Source organism: Schistocerca gregaria, chromosome 2 (genome assembly GCF_023897955.1).
Source record: "Schistocerca gregaria isolate iqSchGreg1 chromosome 2, iqSchGreg1.2, whole genome shotgun sequence".
NCBI classification, from domain to species: Eukaryota; Metazoa; Arthropoda; class Insecta; order Orthoptera; family Acrididae; genus Schistocerca; species Schistocerca gregaria.
Genome location: NC_064921.1, coordinates 199,190,445 through 199,209,493, shown reverse-complemented (window position 1 = coordinate 199,209,493; position 19,049 = coordinate 199,190,445). Strand labels below are relative to the sequence as shown.

The window sequence follows — 19,049 nt, the reverse complement described above, 5'->3', positions numbered from 1 at the left end:
ACGCTTGAGGTGGTGTAAAGAGCGACGTCGGTCGACGGTGTATGACTGTAAGCAAGTGATTTAAAAATTCAAATGTGTGTGAAATCTTATGGGACTTAACTGCTAAGGTCATCAGTCCCTAAGCTTACGCACTACTTAACCTAAATTATTCTAAGGACGAAAACACTCATCCGTGCCTGAGGGAGGACTCGAACCTTCGCCGGGATCAGCGGCACAGTCCATGACTGCAGCACCTGAGACCGCTCGGCTAATCCCGCGCGGCTGAGTGATTTAGAGTGATGGATCACGCTGTACCCTGTGGTAACCCGATGGAAGAGTTTGGGTTTGGCAAAGGCCTGGTGAACGTTACCTGCGTCATATGTAGTGCCAAAAGTCAAGCAGTGAGGAGGTGGCGTTACGTCAGTCGGCGTTTTTTTGTGCGTTAGTTGTGGTATCATTATTGCGCTTAAGAACACGCTGAATGCGAAGGGATATGAATACGTTTTACGCCATTGTGGACTGCGCACAGTAGAGGAGCAGTTCAAAGGCGATGATTGTTCCTATTAACATGACTCTTCACCTTATGTGTAAACGGACGTGCTGAGGTGGATACAACGGTTCCCGTCGGATCACCGAAGGGCGTGGCCAGTACTTGGATGGGTAGCAGTCCAGATACGCCGAGAGCTGTTGGCATTTCACCTTTCCTTATGGTATAGGAGACAGGAGGGTTGGTCGCATGGAGTCGCTGATCACCAGTGTTTGCGTCAAATAGCCTGGATTAAATTCCGAACCTCTCCTCAGTGTCTCATGAAGAGAGAGAATGTGCCACTGTTGATGGTGACCTGTCCGTTGGATGGGGACGTTAAGCTTGGTGACCCCCTTGGGGCTCTTCGAGTGGAGTAGGCTAATGCCGAAACTGGGTTTCACTACCTCCTTTTACCCATAACCTCCAACACGAAGATGACACTACGCTACACACACATCCACCACAGTCTCCTCCACTTAACAGATACATGCACAGCTCTCATACTTCGCGAAAGAAAGATGCCTACAGGCGCGAGGGATAGACAAAAGCCGGCCGCGGTGACCGAGCGGTTCTAGGCGCTTCATTCCGGAACCGCGAGACAGCTACGATCGCAGGTTCGAATCCTGCCTCGGGCGTGGATGTGTGTGATGTCCTTAGGTTAGTTAGGTTTAAGTAGTTCTAAGTCTAGGGGACTGATGACCTCAGATGTTAAGTCTCACAGTGCTCAGAGCCATTTGAACCATTTTTTGATAGACAAAACGTTACCTATAAGGCGACTGAATCTGCCCTTCGGGGTCTCCTAGCCATTCGCGCCATTCGACTTTACGTTTAGTGCTCCTTTGGGATGAGTTAGAATGTCGACTTCGCACAAGACCCCAGAGTTTCGGGTGCTGAATAAGACTAGGCTGCCATTCCTCCACAGATATTCAAACAGCTTGTCAGAAGCGTCCTCAGCTGATTTCAAGCCATTAGCAGAGCGAAGGGTGGACACACGCTATATTAGTGCCCGTTAATAGATGTCCGGATACTTTTGATCAGATAGTGTTGTAACCTCCCCCTCACTTATCGACCTCAATGACAGTGAAAAATTAAACGGCGTGTACCTAATGGAAATTTGAGAAAAGCAATCGTACCGAAGTTGATCTGTCGGTAAAGAGGGAGGAAAGGGTTACATCTAAATGAAAGGAAAAATGCAAATGAAACTGGTGGAAATTAAATTTGAAAAGGGTTAAAGTTAATAAAGAAAGTAAATGTGCGGTCGTTACGTTAACAATTAACTGGCGTTAATTAGATATTTGAGATTTGTGGAAATATTACGGTCGCCAATCCTATGGACAACTACTATAATAACTGAAAAGAAAGGTTATTGCACATATAATTAGCACTAAAAGCGTGGCAACTGAAGGTTGATACGTGTTGTGTGAAAACTGAATGTTTGGCAGAAGTAATAAATTTCGCAACACTCTGACTTAATTTAGCAAAAGAATTAATAAGACCGGAAAATTGAAAGTTAATTTAGTGACTGAAATTAATAGTGAAACTTTGTTTCTGCAGCACTACAAAATTCAATAAAATAAGGTTAGTCTTGAGCTACCTCAACAATCATTTCAAAATCTGCTTGAATCTACGCAATTTAGAAATAAGCGATTTAACTTTGCACTTGAATTAAATGATACTGAACAATTAACAATAGTAAAATTTAGTATGTACCAAGCTGAGCTGCAGTCAAAGGTAAGCTAAAATATGGTAACAAAACTCGCACTCTTAATTTGTGCTTGTGTAATCTGAATATTGTAACCAGCTATGAATACCTTAACTAAACTTTGGCATTAAAGCAGTGAAATCGAATGGTATTACTTTAATGCTGGCGTTTGAATTTCAACGATACTCGGGTTCATTGCAGAAAAGGAAGGTACCCTGCTTGGTAATGCAATTGGGACAATGAGCAACAAAGATTCATGCTAAGTTGCTGTAATTTTGTGAGGCAAATGGAACAATTTTAAAAGCCGAGGTCTGCCATACAGTTCTAAAACCCTACGTGCTTCCAGTCTTCCTTGTTGGTTAATTGAAGGTTTGAAGTCGTCGGTCGAGGAGGTGGCGACAGTCAGTCATTGTCGGCCGTCGCTTTTAGTAGAAGCTGACTGTTGGCGCGCCTTCTTCTCGACACTGTCACGAGGCGAAACGGGCAGTTTGTACCGCCACAAATTCACGAAGAATGTCCAGATAGCGTGATGCAGTAATCGTTTCGGATCTGAAAAATGGGCCAATGATTCCTTTGGAAGAAATGGCGGCCCAGACCAGTACCTTTTGAGGATGCAGGGACGATGGGACTGCAACATGAGGCTTTTCGGTTCCCCATATGCGCCAGTTCTGTTTATTGACGAAGCTTCGTCAGTAAACCAAATGCTGCCCACATGCATATCGCCGTCATCAATCCTGTGGACTATATCGTTAGCGAATGTGTCTTGTGCAGCAATGGTAGCAGCGCTGAGGGGTTGCCGCGTTTGAATTTTGTATGGATAGAGGTGTAAACTCTGGCACATGAGACGATACGTGGACGTTGGCGTCATTTGGACCGCAGCTGCAACACGGCGAACGGAAACCCGAGGCCGCTGTTGGATCACCTGCTGCACTAGCTGCGCGTTGCCCTCTGTGGTTGCCGTACGCGGCCGCCCTACCTTTCCAGCACGTTCATCCGTCACGTTCCCAGTCCATTGAAATTTTTCAAACAGATCCTTTATTGTATCGCTTTTCGGTCCTTTGGTTACATTAAACCTCCGTTGAAAACTTCGTCTTGTTGCAACAACACTGTGTTCTAGGCGGTGGAATTCCAACACCAGAAAAATTCTCTGTTCTAAGGAATAAACCATGTTGTCCACAGCACACTTGCACGTTGTGAACAGCACACGCTTACAACAGAAAGACGACGTACAGAATGGCGCACCCACAGACTGCGTTGTCTTCTATATCTTTCACATCACTTGCAGCGCCATCTGTTGTTGAAAATTGTAACTACTGTAATTTCGAAAGTTTGTCCGCCTGAAAATGTACTGTTGTCCCAAGAATATTGCAACAAACGGTGTATTTCTATCGCTGCTCGTTTAGTTTTTATTGCCGTTTCAAATATACCAGTCATTTTTGAAACACCCTATATATATATATATATATAGTAAAACAATTACAATATATAAAGACGCAGAAATGTCATATCTTCAGGTAACAAAATAAGCAAAAAAAATTATAGTACAATAGATGGAAATAGGAGGATATGCATTTCTGGCGTTACAGTGTACATAGGATTTGCAACGCGTCTAGTACAAATAGGCCTAATGGGAGTGAGAAGCGATACAAGCAAGAAGCGAGACGCACTGAACTGCATATCGGTGTTCACGTGTGTGTGGCAGGCGGCGCGCTGCTACGGTCACAGGTTCGAATCCTGCCTCGGGCGTGGATGTGCGTGATGTCCTTAGATTCGTTTGGTTTAAGTAGTTCTAAAGTTCTAGGGGACTGATGACCTCAGATGTTCAGTCTCACAGTGCTCAGAGCCATTTGAACCACTTTTTGATAGACAAAACGTTACGAGTAAGGCGACTAATCTGCCCTTCGGGGTCTCCTAGGCATTCACGCCATTCGACTTTACGTTTAGTGCTCCTTTGGGATGAGGTAGAATGTCGACTTCGCACAAGACCCCAGAGTTTCGGCTGCTGAGGAAGACTAAGCTGCCATTTCTCCACAGGTATTCAAACAGCTTGTCAGAAGCGTCCTCAGCTGATTTCAAGCCATCAGCAGAGTGAAGGGTGGACACACGCTATATATTTGGCGGTTCGCGCATGCCCGCACGGACGCGGGAGATTGCTGCGTTGCCAGTTATACACGCCGAGAGAAGCAGCGCCATAGTATAGTTCGCAAACTTACGTTTAGAGGGGAGCGCGCAGTTTATGAAGTAAAGCCACCGTGGCCACATTAACCCTTTCGCTGCTACAGAGAGGGGCTCCCCGCATTCCGCGATGTGCGTGGTTTTGTCAGCATTGCATTGCTCGCCTGTGCAGACACGTGGTGTTTCGACTGCTTTGACACACTTTATCATTCGATTTCATAAAAACTGTTGGGCTCAAAAATTTGATTTTTACACATCTTCTTGACCGATACCTTCCCCCCATAAATGACTTAATTTTGTTTCGATATTCAACGCAGTTATTGTGCAGCATTATATGTAGTAAACCATTGCACGAAATTTTGAAGAGTTTGCATAAGTAAAAGTCCATAGCGTATACTTTCCATATTTTCGATTTTAGTTGCCACTAGAAATTTCAAACAACTACATTCAAACAAATAAATTTCACGAAGAAAGACACTTTGATATTGTTTTTAAATAAATAAAATATTAAGCACCAAACAAGGCTTGAACTTTTTTTTTGTTTTTCCATCTTTTTTCACCACTTTTTTTTCTCTATCCACTTTTTTATCCATTCTTTTTTCCAGCAATCCAATTTTTAACCACTTTTATTTTCTTTTTCTTTTTTATTTATTTTGATTTTTTATTTATTTATTTATTGTATTTTTAGGTTGGTCAGGGCGTGGTACACGCCGCACTAGCAGTGGGGTCTGTTCACGGCACTGCCAGTGCGTCGAGGCCCAAACCCCTCCCACCCCTTTTTCAAGTTCCCTGTTGGGTCATAGCACTAAGTGTGCACAAATCTTAACACAATATTCCCATTCTCCGATGTAAGAAAGACAAATAAACCTCTTCTCTGAGTAGAAACTGAACTCTGAGATAAAAATAAAATAAAATAAAAATAAATAAAAAAATTAACAACTCTTCTCGAAGCACAAAAAAGTTCCGGAAGCAAGGTAATAGTAAATAATAATAAGAAACCAAGTGAATTTTAATTTTCTTCTGTTCGTTCTCGTTCAAGGTGTTGTAGTTGTTCCACATATTTAACCAACACCCATTCTTTCAAAAATGATTTTCAGCATGTTGCCGTAGTGCTGCTTGTGGTTGCGATACGTGCTGATTTTTGCATATTCACACTTCATGTAAACGCGGAATTCTATCTCGTTGTCCGATCCAAGTGTGTGGATGACATAACTGACATATTTTCCCAGTAACCAGCCAATGGCGTTGATTTTTAATTTCGGAAAGTATCTCATGTCTGGTCTCAGGAGGAGCGATGGCGTTATATATTCCGTAGTGGATCTGGTGAGAAAGGCGATTTGTTGCCTGATCCAATTCCAGTTATGCACATTGCCACCACAGGTGAATCTGTGGCTGAGTGTATCCACCAGATTGCATCTTCCACAAAGGTGTGTCTGGTTTAAACCGATCCCATATAGTCTCTCGTTGGTGCTGATGACATTATTAACTGTTATGTACGATGCGGAAATAGCGTCTGTAGATAGCCCGGCAAAGTTGATGATCCGCCATACAGCTTTCCAGTCACAATTTGGGAATTTCGTTTCAATTTTGTTTCTACCCTCATTTGACTTCCTTTCAAGTATGATGTCGCGCGCTGTGATACGTGTGTTGCTTCTGATTTCGTCACTAAGATAACTTGCTTCGAGGAAAAAGTTCCTCACAAACTCCAGACGGGCATTAATCCTTCGCACATCAATCGGTGCTTGCAGGCTATGGGGTGAAACAGCCTCAAAGAGCTTTGCGGTTATACTTTGTGGAAGTTCTCTAGGTATATGGAAAGTCCGTTTGAGGAACAGAGCAGACGCTTTATTGCGAATATCCACCAAACCGAGGCCCCCGTTTCTGACATCCAGTATATCGGTAGTCGCACCAACTCTGAATATGTCTCCTCGCCATGATCCCTTTCGCTACTAGTTTAGGTACTGGAAATACCTGTGCAGTGAAATACGCTTTAGACAAAGCGCAGGAGTTGATGAATCTGACTTTTTGCACCAGGTCCATAGTTCGATGGATGTTCTCCATTACAGCACCACGAACTTTCCTCCTAGTTTCCGTCCAGTTAAAAGCAGCCATCCTCATCGGACATGCCATTAAGGTTATTCCCAAAGTTTTACGTTTGTTGTCTTGTTTTGCCCATGCCAGTCGAAAGTGATCTACGCCCCGTAGGTTCAATATTTGACTTTTGTTTTCACTTGCTGTCGCTCCCGACACTAGACAATACCTTTGGATTTCTCTTTCCAGAGTAACTGTCTCCTCCTTATTCCTTATTACAACGCCCACGTCATCAGCATAAGCTCGTATGACAGTTTCCTCACCACTCAATGTTATGCCTATTAATCTTGCGTGGACAGTGCGGAGGAAGTGCTCTAAAGATACGGAAAATAAAAACATAGATAAGGGGCTGCCCTGTGGAACCCCTTGCTTTATCTGTATGAGTTTAGATGCTTGGCCATTGATCGCTATTTTCGCATTTATACCTGTTGCAATATTCCTTAGCATGTTCACAATCTGGGGGTGGAAAGTCATTCTTGACAGCGTCGCAAAGAGGTATCTGTAACAAACGCGGTCAAAAGCTTTGTTGAAATCTATAAAGATTAACGCATATTTTATACTTGTCGCTGCACTGAGGTAATTTCAGTGACGTCTCTGTATGCAGATTAACTTAGAACCTTACGCTTAGTAGCCATACACTTTAACCATTACGCTAACGCGGCTCGTCATTCAATGTATCTCCTTGAGGACTTTAAAATATCACGCAAAGTACCGACAAACACTGTTGGTATGACTATGAATTACTCACGTTTCCTCGAAGTACAACAGGAAATAAACAATTACCACTGTTCTTTATGCGAAAAAGCGGTTAGTGAGAATGATACAAACACCTTTTCTTGCTATCGCCTGAATTAGGAAGCTTATTGCTTGTTTGGTTCAATTAATTAATATAATATGAAGCAATTGGTATAAAGAATGCTTTTTCCAAACTTTCTATAAAAGAAAGTCTGCTATCAAGACATTGCTTTTGTTCAGTTGCTTTATTTATGACTGAACGTTTCTAAAACTGAAGACACTCGTCCGTGCTCTGCACTGCAGTCGAGCTCAGGTAACGTCGTTCTCTGTTCATTGATTGACTGAGTTTTGTGACGTCAGATGCGCAGAACGAACCTAAACTCGGCTGCTGTCATGACGCGCACTTTAGTGCCGGTTAATAGATGTCCGGATACTTTTGATCAGATAGTGTGCACAGGATTTGCAACGCGTCTAGCACAGATAGGCCTAATGGGAGTGAGAAGCGATGCAAGCAAGGCGCAAGACGAACTGAACTGCATGTCGGTGTTCACGTGTGTGTGGCAGGCGGCGCGCTGCCCAACGGCGCCGCTGGACGCGGTGCGAATCAACGAGGCGGCCGAGCAGGTGCAGCTGGTGGAGACGCGCAAGGGGCCGCCCGCGCGCATGCGCGGACAGCCGCAGGGCACCGCCGTCGTGGCGACGCGCTGCGGTCAGTGCGACCTGCAGGTAGGCTGCTACATCTCCCCTCTGGTCACAGTAGTGTGGTCAGATACACTGAAAATAATGAGTTAGTGGCTGCTGGTATAAAAGATCGGCGGAACAAGAACCTACAAGTCGGGCCAAAAAAAGACATCTACATCCATGCACCTGACGGTGTGTGGCGGAGGGTACCTTGAGTACCTCTATCGGTTCTCCCTTCTATTCCAGTCTCATATTGTTCGTGGAAAGAAGGATTGTCGGTATGCTTCTGTGTGGGCTCTAATCTCTCTGATTTTATCCTCATGGTCTCTTCGCGAGATATACGTAGGAGGGAGCAATATACTGCTTGACATACTGCTTGACTCCTCGGTGAAGGTATGTTCTCGAAACTTCAACAAAAGCCCGTACCGAGCGTCTCTCCTACAGAGTCTCCGTAACGCTTTCGCGATTACTAAATGATCCTGTGACGAAGCGCGCTGCTCTCCGTTGGATCTTCTCTATCTCTTCTATCAACCGTATCTGGTACGGATCCCACACTGCTGAGCAGTATTCAAGCAGTGGGCGAACAAGCGTACTGTAACCTACTTCCTTTGTTTACGGATTGCATTTCCTTAGGATTCTTCCAATGAATCTCAGTCTAGCATCTGCTTTACAACGATCAACTTTATATTATCATTCTATTTTAAATCACTCCTAATGCCTACTCCCAGATAATTTATGGAATTAACTGCTTCCAGTTGCTGACCTGCTATTTTGTAGCTAAATGATAAGGAATCTAGCTTTCTATGTATTCGCAGCACATACACTTGTCTACATTGAGAGTCAATTGCCATTCCCTGCACCATGCGTCAATTCGCTGCAGATTCTCCTGCAGTTCAGTACAATTTTCCATTGTTACAACCTCTCGATACACCACAGCATCATCTACAGAAAGCCTCAGTGAACTTCCGATGTCATCCACAAGGTAAGTTATGTATATTATGAATAGCAAGATCCTCCTGCATTTCAGTACAATTTTCAATTGTTACAACCTCTCGATACAACACAGCATCATCTGCAAAAAGCCTCAGTGAACTTCCGATGTCATCCACAAGGTCATTTATGTATATTGTGAATAGCAGCGCTCCTATGATACTCCCCTGCGGCACACCTGAAATCACTCTTATTTCGGAAGACTTCTCTCCATTGAGAATGACGTGCTGCGTTCTGTTATCTAGGAACTCTCCAATCCAATCACACAATTGGTCTGATAGTCCATATGCTCGTACTTTGTTCATTAAACGACTGTAGGGAACTGTATCGAACGCCTTCCGGAAGTCAAGAAACACGACACCTACCTGTGAACCCGTGTCTATGGCCCTCTGAGTCTCGTGGACGAATAGCACGAGCTGGGTTTCACACGACCGTCTTTTTCGAAACCCATGCTGATTCCTACAGAGTAGATTTCTAGTCTCCAGAAAAGTCATTATACTCGAACATAGTATGTGTTCCAAAACTCTACAACTGATCGACGTTAGAGATATAGGTCTATAGTTTTGCACATCTGTTCGACGTCCCTTCTTGAAAACGGTGTTGTTGGGAAAACACGGAACACACACACAAAAAAAGATTTTACCTTGCCTAATACGGTGTAAGAAAGGCATTGGTATTTTGAAACAGCTTCCAGTTGCCTCGGAATGGGTAAATACAGGTTCTGTATTGTTTTCAAGGGACTTTTATATATACTGAAGCGAAAAAGGCCCGCGTATTCAAATACAGAGACATTTGAACAGGCAGAGCCGGGCGCTGCGGTCGGCAACGTCTGTATAAGACAACAGGTGTCTGCCGCAATTATCAGATCGGATACTGCTGCGACAATGGCGGGTTATCAAGATTTAAGTGAGTTTGAAAAAATGGATCAAATGGCTCTAAACACTATGGGACTTAACATCTGAGGTCATCAGTCAACTAGACTTAGAACTACGTAAACATAACTAACCTATGGACATCACACATATCCATCCCCCAGGCAGGATTTGAACCTGCGACCGTAGCAGCCGCGTGATTCTGGACTGAAGCGCCTAGAACCGCTCTGCCACAGCAGCCATCTACGTGAGTGTGAACGTGGTGTTACAATCGGAGCACGAGCGATGGGACACAGCATCTCCGAGGTAGCGATGAAGTTGGGATTTTCCCGTACGACCATTTCACGAGTGTACCGTGAATAGCAGGAATCCGGTAAAACATCAAATCTCCGACATCACTGCGGCCGGAAAAAGATCCCGCAAGAAGGGGACCAACGATGACTGAAGAGAATCGTTCGACGTGACAGAAGTGCAACCATTCCACAAATTACTGCAGATTTCAGTGTTGGGCACATCAACAAGTGTCAGCGAGCGAACCATTAAATGAAACACAATCGACATGGGCTTTCGGAGCCGTAGGCCCACTCGTGTACCCTTGATGACTACTCGACACAAAGCTTTACGCCTCACCTGGTTCGTTAACACCGACAGTCGGCTGTTGATGACTGGAAACATGTTGACTGGTCGGATGAGTCTCGTTTCAAATTGTATCGAGCGGATGGACATATACCGGTATGGAGACAACCTTATGAATCGATGGAACCTGGATTTCAGCAGTGGGCTGTTCAAGCTGGTGGAGGCTCTGCAATGGTGTGGGGCGTGTGCAGATGGAGCGAATTGGGACCCCCTGATACGTCTATATACAGGTGACACGTACGTAAGCATCCTATCACATCACGTGCATCCATTCATATCCATTGTGCATTCCGACAGGCAATTCCAGCAGGACAATGCGACACCCCATACGTCCATAATTGCTACAGAGTGGCTCCAGGAACTCTCTTCTGGCCGGCCGCTGTGACCCAGCGGTTCTAGGCGCTTCAGTCTGGAATCGCGCGACCGCTACGGTCGCAGGTTCGAATCCTGCCTCGGGCATGGATGTGTGTGATGTCCTTAGGTTAGTTAGGTTTAAGTAGTTCTAAGTTCTAAGGGACTGATGACCATAGATGTTAATTCACATAGTGCTCAGAGCCATTCTTCTGAGTTCAAACACTTCCGCTGACCAACCAACTCCCCTGACATGAACATTAACGAACATATTCGCGCCGGCCGGAGTGGCAATGCGGTTCTAAGCGCTACAGCCTGGGACTGATGACCTCAGAAGCTAAGTCCTATAGTGCTCAGAGCCATTTGAATTTCGTCTCGTCCTGCAGTTTCCTGCTTATGGTACTTCCTTCGTGTTGTTTTCGTGCTGACAGCGTTAGCGAGTGGTAAATCCAGTGCTGAAGTGTTTTTTTATAGTTGTTGTCCTCTTATTTTTCGTCACAATCTTGTTCAGTGGCCGTCCGTCACGTTCCCTCCAAACACACTTTCATCCGCGTTCTGATGTAGCGAATGACGTTTCTCCACATTCCCTGCACGCCGTATAAATCTTCTTTAAGGTGCTTCTTGAAACATCAAACACTTCAGCTAATATGGTTATGGAATCGCCCACCATATGAGCGCTAACAATATGCCCGCGTCCGAATTCACTCACCTCCGAAGTAACGGACCCACAACTACACACGTGCAAAAATATGTAACTGGACATAGAAAATGCACCACTGAACAATTTGAGGCAAGGAACCTGGGGTCGGAGAGGCCAGCTTAAAGAGATATGGAAAGCCCGCAGGATCTGAAAAACGATGGGACCGAAATCTCCCGTTTGAAGCAGGTAGAAGTTCTAAACGTCATGAATACTCTAAGCAGGCAAAGGAAAGCATATGAAGTTACAGTAGAAGACGTAAAAATTTTTCTCGTGTATTGTATGTTTAAAAGTTTTATCTTTTATCCTATTGAGATAAAGTCCAACCGGCAGAGCGCCAGCGACTAAGTCCTGCTCAAGGTCACGCGCAAAGCGTGCATAAGTGAATCAATATTTTTTGTTTAAAACATAGGAGGGATAGGGGAAGGAGATAAGTAACATGGCAGAGATAATTATATTATTGTCTTAATACAACATGCAATGTGTCTGTTTGGGAGGATTCGGTCCTGTTTTCTGCTTACCTACCTGGTTTCGGGAGGATTCGGGGCTGCGCTCCTCCGTTTTCCAGCTTATTTACAATAAACATGCGTACAAGTTTACACGTATTGTGCTGTTTATTTACATGTAAATTCTTTATTTCCTGCAAGGAAACAAGGAGGACGAGCCTGATTACTAGAAAGTCATGACGCAGGTTTTGTTTACTTTACTTGTCCATAAGGTGGCTCTGTTGATTCATATTTACATTGACCCATGACAGAACATTCTGTGAATCAACGACAGACCCATTGATTGCTCAGCGCTATTCAGGGACGTACACCACAATACGATGTAGGAGTATCCGTACGGTTTCGCAGAACTCACTGATATGCTCCTTTTGTATGGAGAAGCACGGTGCAATGCTCTCTCTGCTGAAAGGCTGTTGAGGCGTAGCGCCGTATAACGATCCTGCGTTGGAGGCGGTTAAGTGGGAGATGTATCTCGGAAGTGGATAGTGACAGATGGTGACGCGAGACTGGACGCGCACGTAGTTTATGTATCCGCCGAAAGAGGACAGTATCGTATAGGGGGACTGTAATTTTAGTTTCGATTGTGCCCACTAGAGCGCACTAAAGTAATAGAATGTGTTTCACAAACTGTTCTAGTATTTTCATAAAGTGTTATTATGTCTTTTTGCTTAGGTGAAATGTTATAAATGTGTTTTAGCAGTATCAATGATGCGTGAGTATGGTTTAAGGTTAATATGAAGATAATTGTTTAACGAGTTATGTAGTAGGATTTAGTGTGGGAACATTTCGAAGAAGTGTGGATATGGACACAGGGGATTTTTGTAGAATAGATTTGTAAAGTAAGTTTATGGCAAAGGGAAAATTAATTCAGGTATAAACAACAATAGTAAATAACTTTATGCATAAGTAAAACTTAAGCACATTAATTACGTCGGTAGAAAGTGCAGACGTTAGGTTTACTATTTTGCGATTGGTTATTGATGGAAAGCGCGGATTGACGCGGGAGAATGTTGTTTTGCTATTGGCTGTTAAATAAACTGACCAGTGGTAAAGCAATATTCTTCGAGCGCCTTTCTCTGCTGGTAGAGAAGAGTTAGAGTAGTCTAGAGAAGAGTGGGAGCCTAGCCATGAAACAGTTCAGACGTGTGTAGTAGTAGTTCCGATAGAAACGATAAGTTGCCGGGTCTAGCAGTGTTTCATACATCAAAAGTGTTCTAAAGTGACGGCATAATTATTCAAATGGGCGTGTAGAAATTTTGGAATTTTTAAGTGAATTTTGTGACAGGAGACGACATATATGCCGCGTGGCGTATTGATCAGGTCGGTGGCTAAAAACTGTGACTGCATATGGTACCGACAGACTTAATATTTGGCGAGCGTTAGCAATCAAAAACAATCAGTATTTTTGTAGCTATTACGTTTTCGGGAAATGCAACACCATAAACTTACTAACGTGAGTGAAAGGGATTATGAGTGACTGTGTTAAGACTAGCACGGGCTTGGCAGTGATACTTGTTCACCCGAGTTTCAGAATATATTGAGCACAAAATTTCCAACCTTTCATTTGTGTGAAAACTTTCTCCTGAAACGCAGATTAGTGACTTTAATAAATTGCAGCCTGGTTCACGTCGAAGTACAGTAGGTTCACTCGGCTTTCCTACTGATGATCTGCTGAGACAACGTTCACAGATAGGTGCAGGTCCGTCGTCAAGGGACGGAAAGAACCGCGCCGCCTCACTGTAAAGGGACGATTTCCTAGCAGGCATCATCCGTCACGATCGACGAATGGGAGGCTGTTTCGTTGGAAAGAAGAAACTAGGGATCTGGTAACATGAGAACCACTCGCACAGAAGAGGAGGTGGTAGAACATATTAAAGCGGACCCCACTACAAGTACTCGTCGTATTGCACTTGAAATGGGTACTGCACGTACAAGCTTGGGACGAGTACTCCACGAACAACAATTCCACCCGCATCGACTCCTTGCAGTGCTTGCGACGGACTTTGCATCGAGGGTTGCATTGTGTCGGTGATTGCTCCAACAATGGATTAATCGACCGTATTTCCTCTAAATCGTGCTTGTTACTGTCGATCCCATCATTTGATCGTGATGGTATTTTGAAGCTCAGGAATAGCCATGTGTGAAATGTGACATCCGTCATGTTGGAAGTACATCGCCATTCTGTCATGCAGCGAAACACCTTGTAGTAACATCGGTAGAACATTACATAGGAAATCAGCATATACTGGACCATTTGATTGTCATCCATAAAATGGGGGCCAATTATCCTTCCTCCACTAATGCCACACCATACATTAACCCGCCAAGGTCGTTGATGTTCCACTTGTCGCTGCCATCGTGCATTTTCCGTTGGCCAGTAGTGCACACTATGCCGGTTTACGTTACCGCTGTTGGTGAATGACGCTTCGTCGCTAAATAGAACGTGTGCAAAAAACCTGTCATCATCCCGTAATTTTTCTTGTGCCCAGTAGCAGAACTGTACACGACGTTCAAAGTCGTCGCCATGCAATTCCTGGTGCGCCCGTTGGGCATTTTGATCACAAAAGCCGTACATCAACACGATTATCGACCTTTTTAGCAATTGGTAAACGGTCCATTTTAGCACGGGTAATGTATCACGAAGCAAATACTGTCCGCACTGGCGGAAAATTACGTGATACCACGTACTTATACGTTTGTGACTATTACAGCGCCACCTATCACAACGCGAAAAAAGTGGTCCAACTAAAACATTCATATTTCTTTACATACTACGCGAATATGTAATAAAAAATGGGGGTTGCCACTTTAAAAAAAAAAACGCAGTTGATATCCGTTTGACCTATGGCAGTGCCATCTAGCGAGGCAACCATAGCGCCATCTTGTTTCCCCCTTCAAGCTAGACGAGTTTCGTTTGTTGTAGTTTTGGTTTGGTGCTTATTTCGTGAGATATTTGGCCTGGTCACTCACTATAAATGTACCACCATATATATATATATATATATATATATATATATATATATATATATATATATATATATATATATATATAGAGAGAGAGAGAGAGAGAGAGAGAGAGAGAGAACTTTAGAAGTGTTGGAGATATGACAGGAATGATCATTCGAAACAAAAACATCAGGTAAACATTGGCTCTAAAACACATACCTTAAGAAAAAACAATGAGAACTCCGTCTGCAGGCCACGAGTGGCCTGCCGGGACCATCGGACCGCCGTGTCATGCTCAGTGGAAGATGCGGATAGGAGGGGCGTGGGGTCAGCACACTGTTCTCCCGGTCGTCTTGATGGTATTCTTGACCGAAGCTGCTACTATTCGGTCGAGTAGCTCCTCAATTGGCATCACGAGGCTGAGTGCACCCCGAAAAATGGGAACAGCGCATAGCGGCCTGGATTGTCACCCATCCAAGTGCCGACCACGCCCGACGGCGCTTAACTTCGGTGACCTCACAGAAACCAGTGAAACCACTGCGGCAATGGCATTGCCACATACCTTAAGAGGCATTGGCAATTCCTATCTTCGATACTGTAAAACAAATCTCTTCTACTGCGAGCTCTTAGCTTTTCATATTTTGGGACAGAAACAAGAAAAAAAGTCCAGTAAACAGGTGCTCTAGAAAGCATATCTTAAAAGTTATGAGCACTTATTCATTAGAAGAGTTATGTTTCAAAGCAGCGTAGATGAACAACTACTCATAGTTCTTAAGATATGCGTTTTAGAGGGCATGTTTACTGGAAATTTTTTCTTGTTTTTTTCCCATAACACTACTACTTCCCAAAATATGGAAAGCAAAGAGCTTGCAGTAGGAGACAATCGTTTCCAGTATCGAAGATCAAGAATTGCTCATAGCTGTTACGGTATGTGTTTCAGAGCCCATGTTTACTGGACTTCCGCTGGCCACCAAACTTCTCAGACATGAACATTATTGAGCATATCTGGGATGCCATGGAACGTGCTGTTCAGAAGAGATCTGCAACCCCTCGTAGTCATATGGGTTTATGGACTTCCCTTCAGGATTCATGGTGTCATTTCCCTCCAGCAATACTTTAGACATTAGTCGAGTCCATGCCACGTCGTTTTTTTGGCACTTTGCGTGCTCGTGGAGGCGCTGCACGACATTAGGCAGGCGTACCAGTTTCATATTTACAATTTGTACAGAAACCAGATGGCAGTTATAAGAGTCGAGGGGCATGAAAGGGAAGCAGTGATTGGGAAGGGAGTGAGACAGGGTTGTAGCCTCTCCCCGATGTTATTCAATCTGTATATTGAGCAAGCAGTAAAGGAAACAAAAGAAAAATTCGGAGTAGGTATTAAAATCCATGGAGAGGAAATAAAAACTTTGAGGTTCGCCGATGACATTGTATTTCTGTCAGAGACAATAAAGGATTTGGAAGAGCAGTTTAACGGAATGGACAGTGTCTTGAAAGGAGGAGATAAGATGAACCTCAACAAAAGCAAAACGAGGATAATGGAATGTAGTCGAATTAAGTCTGGTGATGCTGAGGGAATTAGATTAGGAAATGAGACACTTAAAGTTGTAAAGGAGTTTTGTTATTTGGGGAGCAAAATAACTGATGATGGTCGAAGTAGAGAGGATATAAAATGTAGACTGGCAATGGCAAGGAAAGCGTTTCTGAAGAAGTGAAATTTGTTAACATCGAGTATAGGTGTAAGTGGCAGGAAGTCTTTTCTAAAAGTGTTTGTATGGAGTGTAGCCATGTATGGAAGCGAATCATGGACTATAAATAGTTTGGACAAGAAGAGAATAGAAGCTTTCGAAATGTGGTGCTACAGAAGAATGCAGAAGATAACATAGGCAGATCACGTAACTAATGAGGAGGTATTGAACAGAATTGGGGGGAAGAGGCGTTTGTGGCACAACTTGACTAGAAGAAGTGACCGGTTGGTAGGACATGTTCTGAGGCATCAGGGGATCACAAATTTAGCATTGGAGGGCAGCTTGGAGGGTAAAAATCGTAGAGGGGGACCAATAGAAGAGTAGACTAAGCAGATTCAGAAGGATGTAGGTTGCAGTAGGTACTGGGAGATGAAGAAGCTTGCACAGGATAGAGTAGCTTGGAGATCTACATCAAACCAGTCTCAGGACTGACGACCACAACAACAACAACCAGTTTCTTTGGCTCTTCAATGTCGTTTCTTAAAGAAAAATAAATTGCCATCACTTATCGATCACACCTCGTATTCTGCTGTACAGCAAATGACTGCGTGTGGTCGTGTGTCCGCCAGCACGTGAGAGACGAGGAGGGCGTGGAGCTGACGTGCTTCGAGTGCTCGCCCGTGGCGCGCCCCGAGGCCGAGGAGGAGGTGGAGGAGGAGGAGCCGGAGGGCAGCAAGAGGGCGCCCGAGGAGCCCAAGAAGCCCTACCAGGTGTCCGACGGCTTCTTCGAGCTGCTGGAGCAGGCGGCGCGTTACGAGAAGGAGCTGGCTCGCGCGCACACCACCACCATCACCACCACCACCCCCGCCCCCGCCGCCGCCGCCGCGTCGCCTCCCGCGGATGAGGACAGCTCGTTTCTGCCGGCACAGCCGTACGAGGACTGATCGCGGCAAAACATTTGTCCGCCCATTGCAAATCGTACGAGTCCCTATTTTTTCGTGATCCTGTAGTCACCTCTTTTACATTTTTCGTTAATAAACTGTATATATAATTCTGTTCAGCTCGCCTCTCTGTTTGTACATCAGAGATCGATTTTGAAAAATCAGTCTGACGCAACTCTTCTGCTTCATATGAAAGCTGTTCTGTTCATCACAACTTATGAGGTAAACCTACCTAACCTCGTGATACTGTGGATTGTAAGTGAAAAAGTAAAACAAATATTTAGTCTAGAAACTGTACATTTCACATCTAAGAAACTTTCTTTTTCCTTTATTGTATTTCAATTCCCCATCGGGGCAGGTTGGCAGCAGCATATGCGCTGCTCTTCAGCCGAAAAACATAGAACAAATAATAGAAGACAGTTAAAAATATACAAAGGAGAGAATATGGTGAACATAGATATAAAAAGGGGGGGGGAACATCATGGAAGGCAATCCACAAAAAAGGGGTGACTGTATAGTGGAGATAAAAACCGTAAAAAAGTAGTGCACACAAAAATCACATACTGCGACAATTAAAAGAACACAGGGCACAGTATGATCGGAGCATAAAAGTATCGACAGATGGCGTAGCACATAACAAACACTGACAGCGAACCTCAAGGCAGCACACAATTAAAATCACACCTCTTGACGCACAGGAGAAACAGCACTAAACACAACACTGACTTGGCACACTGACGATGAACAAAACGGAGGATTTGCCAGACGTAACGAGATGAGGGAGACCGAAAGAAGGGAGGGAGGGAGTGGAAGAGGGGAGATGGGCGGGGGGCGCGCTGATGCGGGCCAGGTAGGGAGGGAGGTGGGAAGGAATGAGGCAAGTATGGGGTGCAGGGTCTCACGTGTGGGGGGGGGGGGGCTGGAGGCAGAAAGTCCTTTCTGGGAGAAGGAGGGGAGAGGAAAAATGGGGCCCTGGGGAGGGGGGGGGGAACAAGGCCAGGTTATAGTTGGAAGGAAAGATAGATGTCACGGTAAAGTTCATCATCCAGGAGGGGGAGGCACTGGAAATTGCCCTGATGAAGGAGATGGAGGGTGTAGAGGTGGAGAGAGGGAGGGATACAGCGATAGAGGCGAGGCAACGGGCGGGGGGGTGGAGAGGAAGTAGGAAACCAAAGGGTGGGGGGGATCAAGCCTGCGGACAATGTAAAGGATGCGGAGATGTTGGAGGAACAGGAGAAGGTGGGGGAAGGAGATCAGTTCATACAGGAGCCTTGTGGGGGAAGAAAGGCGGATACAGAAGGCAAGGTGGAGTGTATGGTGTTCAAGGATTTGGAGGGCCTTGTAAAAGCAGTTGGGTGGAGAGATCCAGGCAACGCTGACATAACAGAGGATAGGACAGATGAGGGATTTGTAGATGTGGAGGATGGTGGAAGGATGCAATCCCCAAGTCCGGCCAGACAAGAGTTTCAGAAGGCGGAGGTAGGAATGGGCTTTCTGCTGGATGGTCTGTAGATGAGGGATCCAGGTGAGGTG

The 19,049-nt window shown here is 44.7% G+C and overlaps 1 protein-coding gene across 1 annotated transcript in view; it reads left to right on the top strand.

Annotated features, from left to right (window-relative positions):
* LOC126335697 (uncharacterized) overlaps positions 1–17,686 on the top strand; it is a 30,380-nt gene extending 12,694 nt beyond the window's left edge. Inside the window, exons 2-4 of the mRNA XM_049999156.1 lie at positions 7,773–7,934; positions 17,205–17,406; positions 17,637–17,686. Coding sequence (XP_049855113.1) covers positions 7,773–7,934; positions 17,205–17,406; positions 17,637–17,686 — 414 coding nt within the window. The remainder of the gene's footprint in view (positions 1–7,772; positions 7,935–17,204; positions 17,407–17,636) is intronic.
* The last annotated feature ends 1,363 nt before the right edge of the window (positions 17,687–19,049 follow it).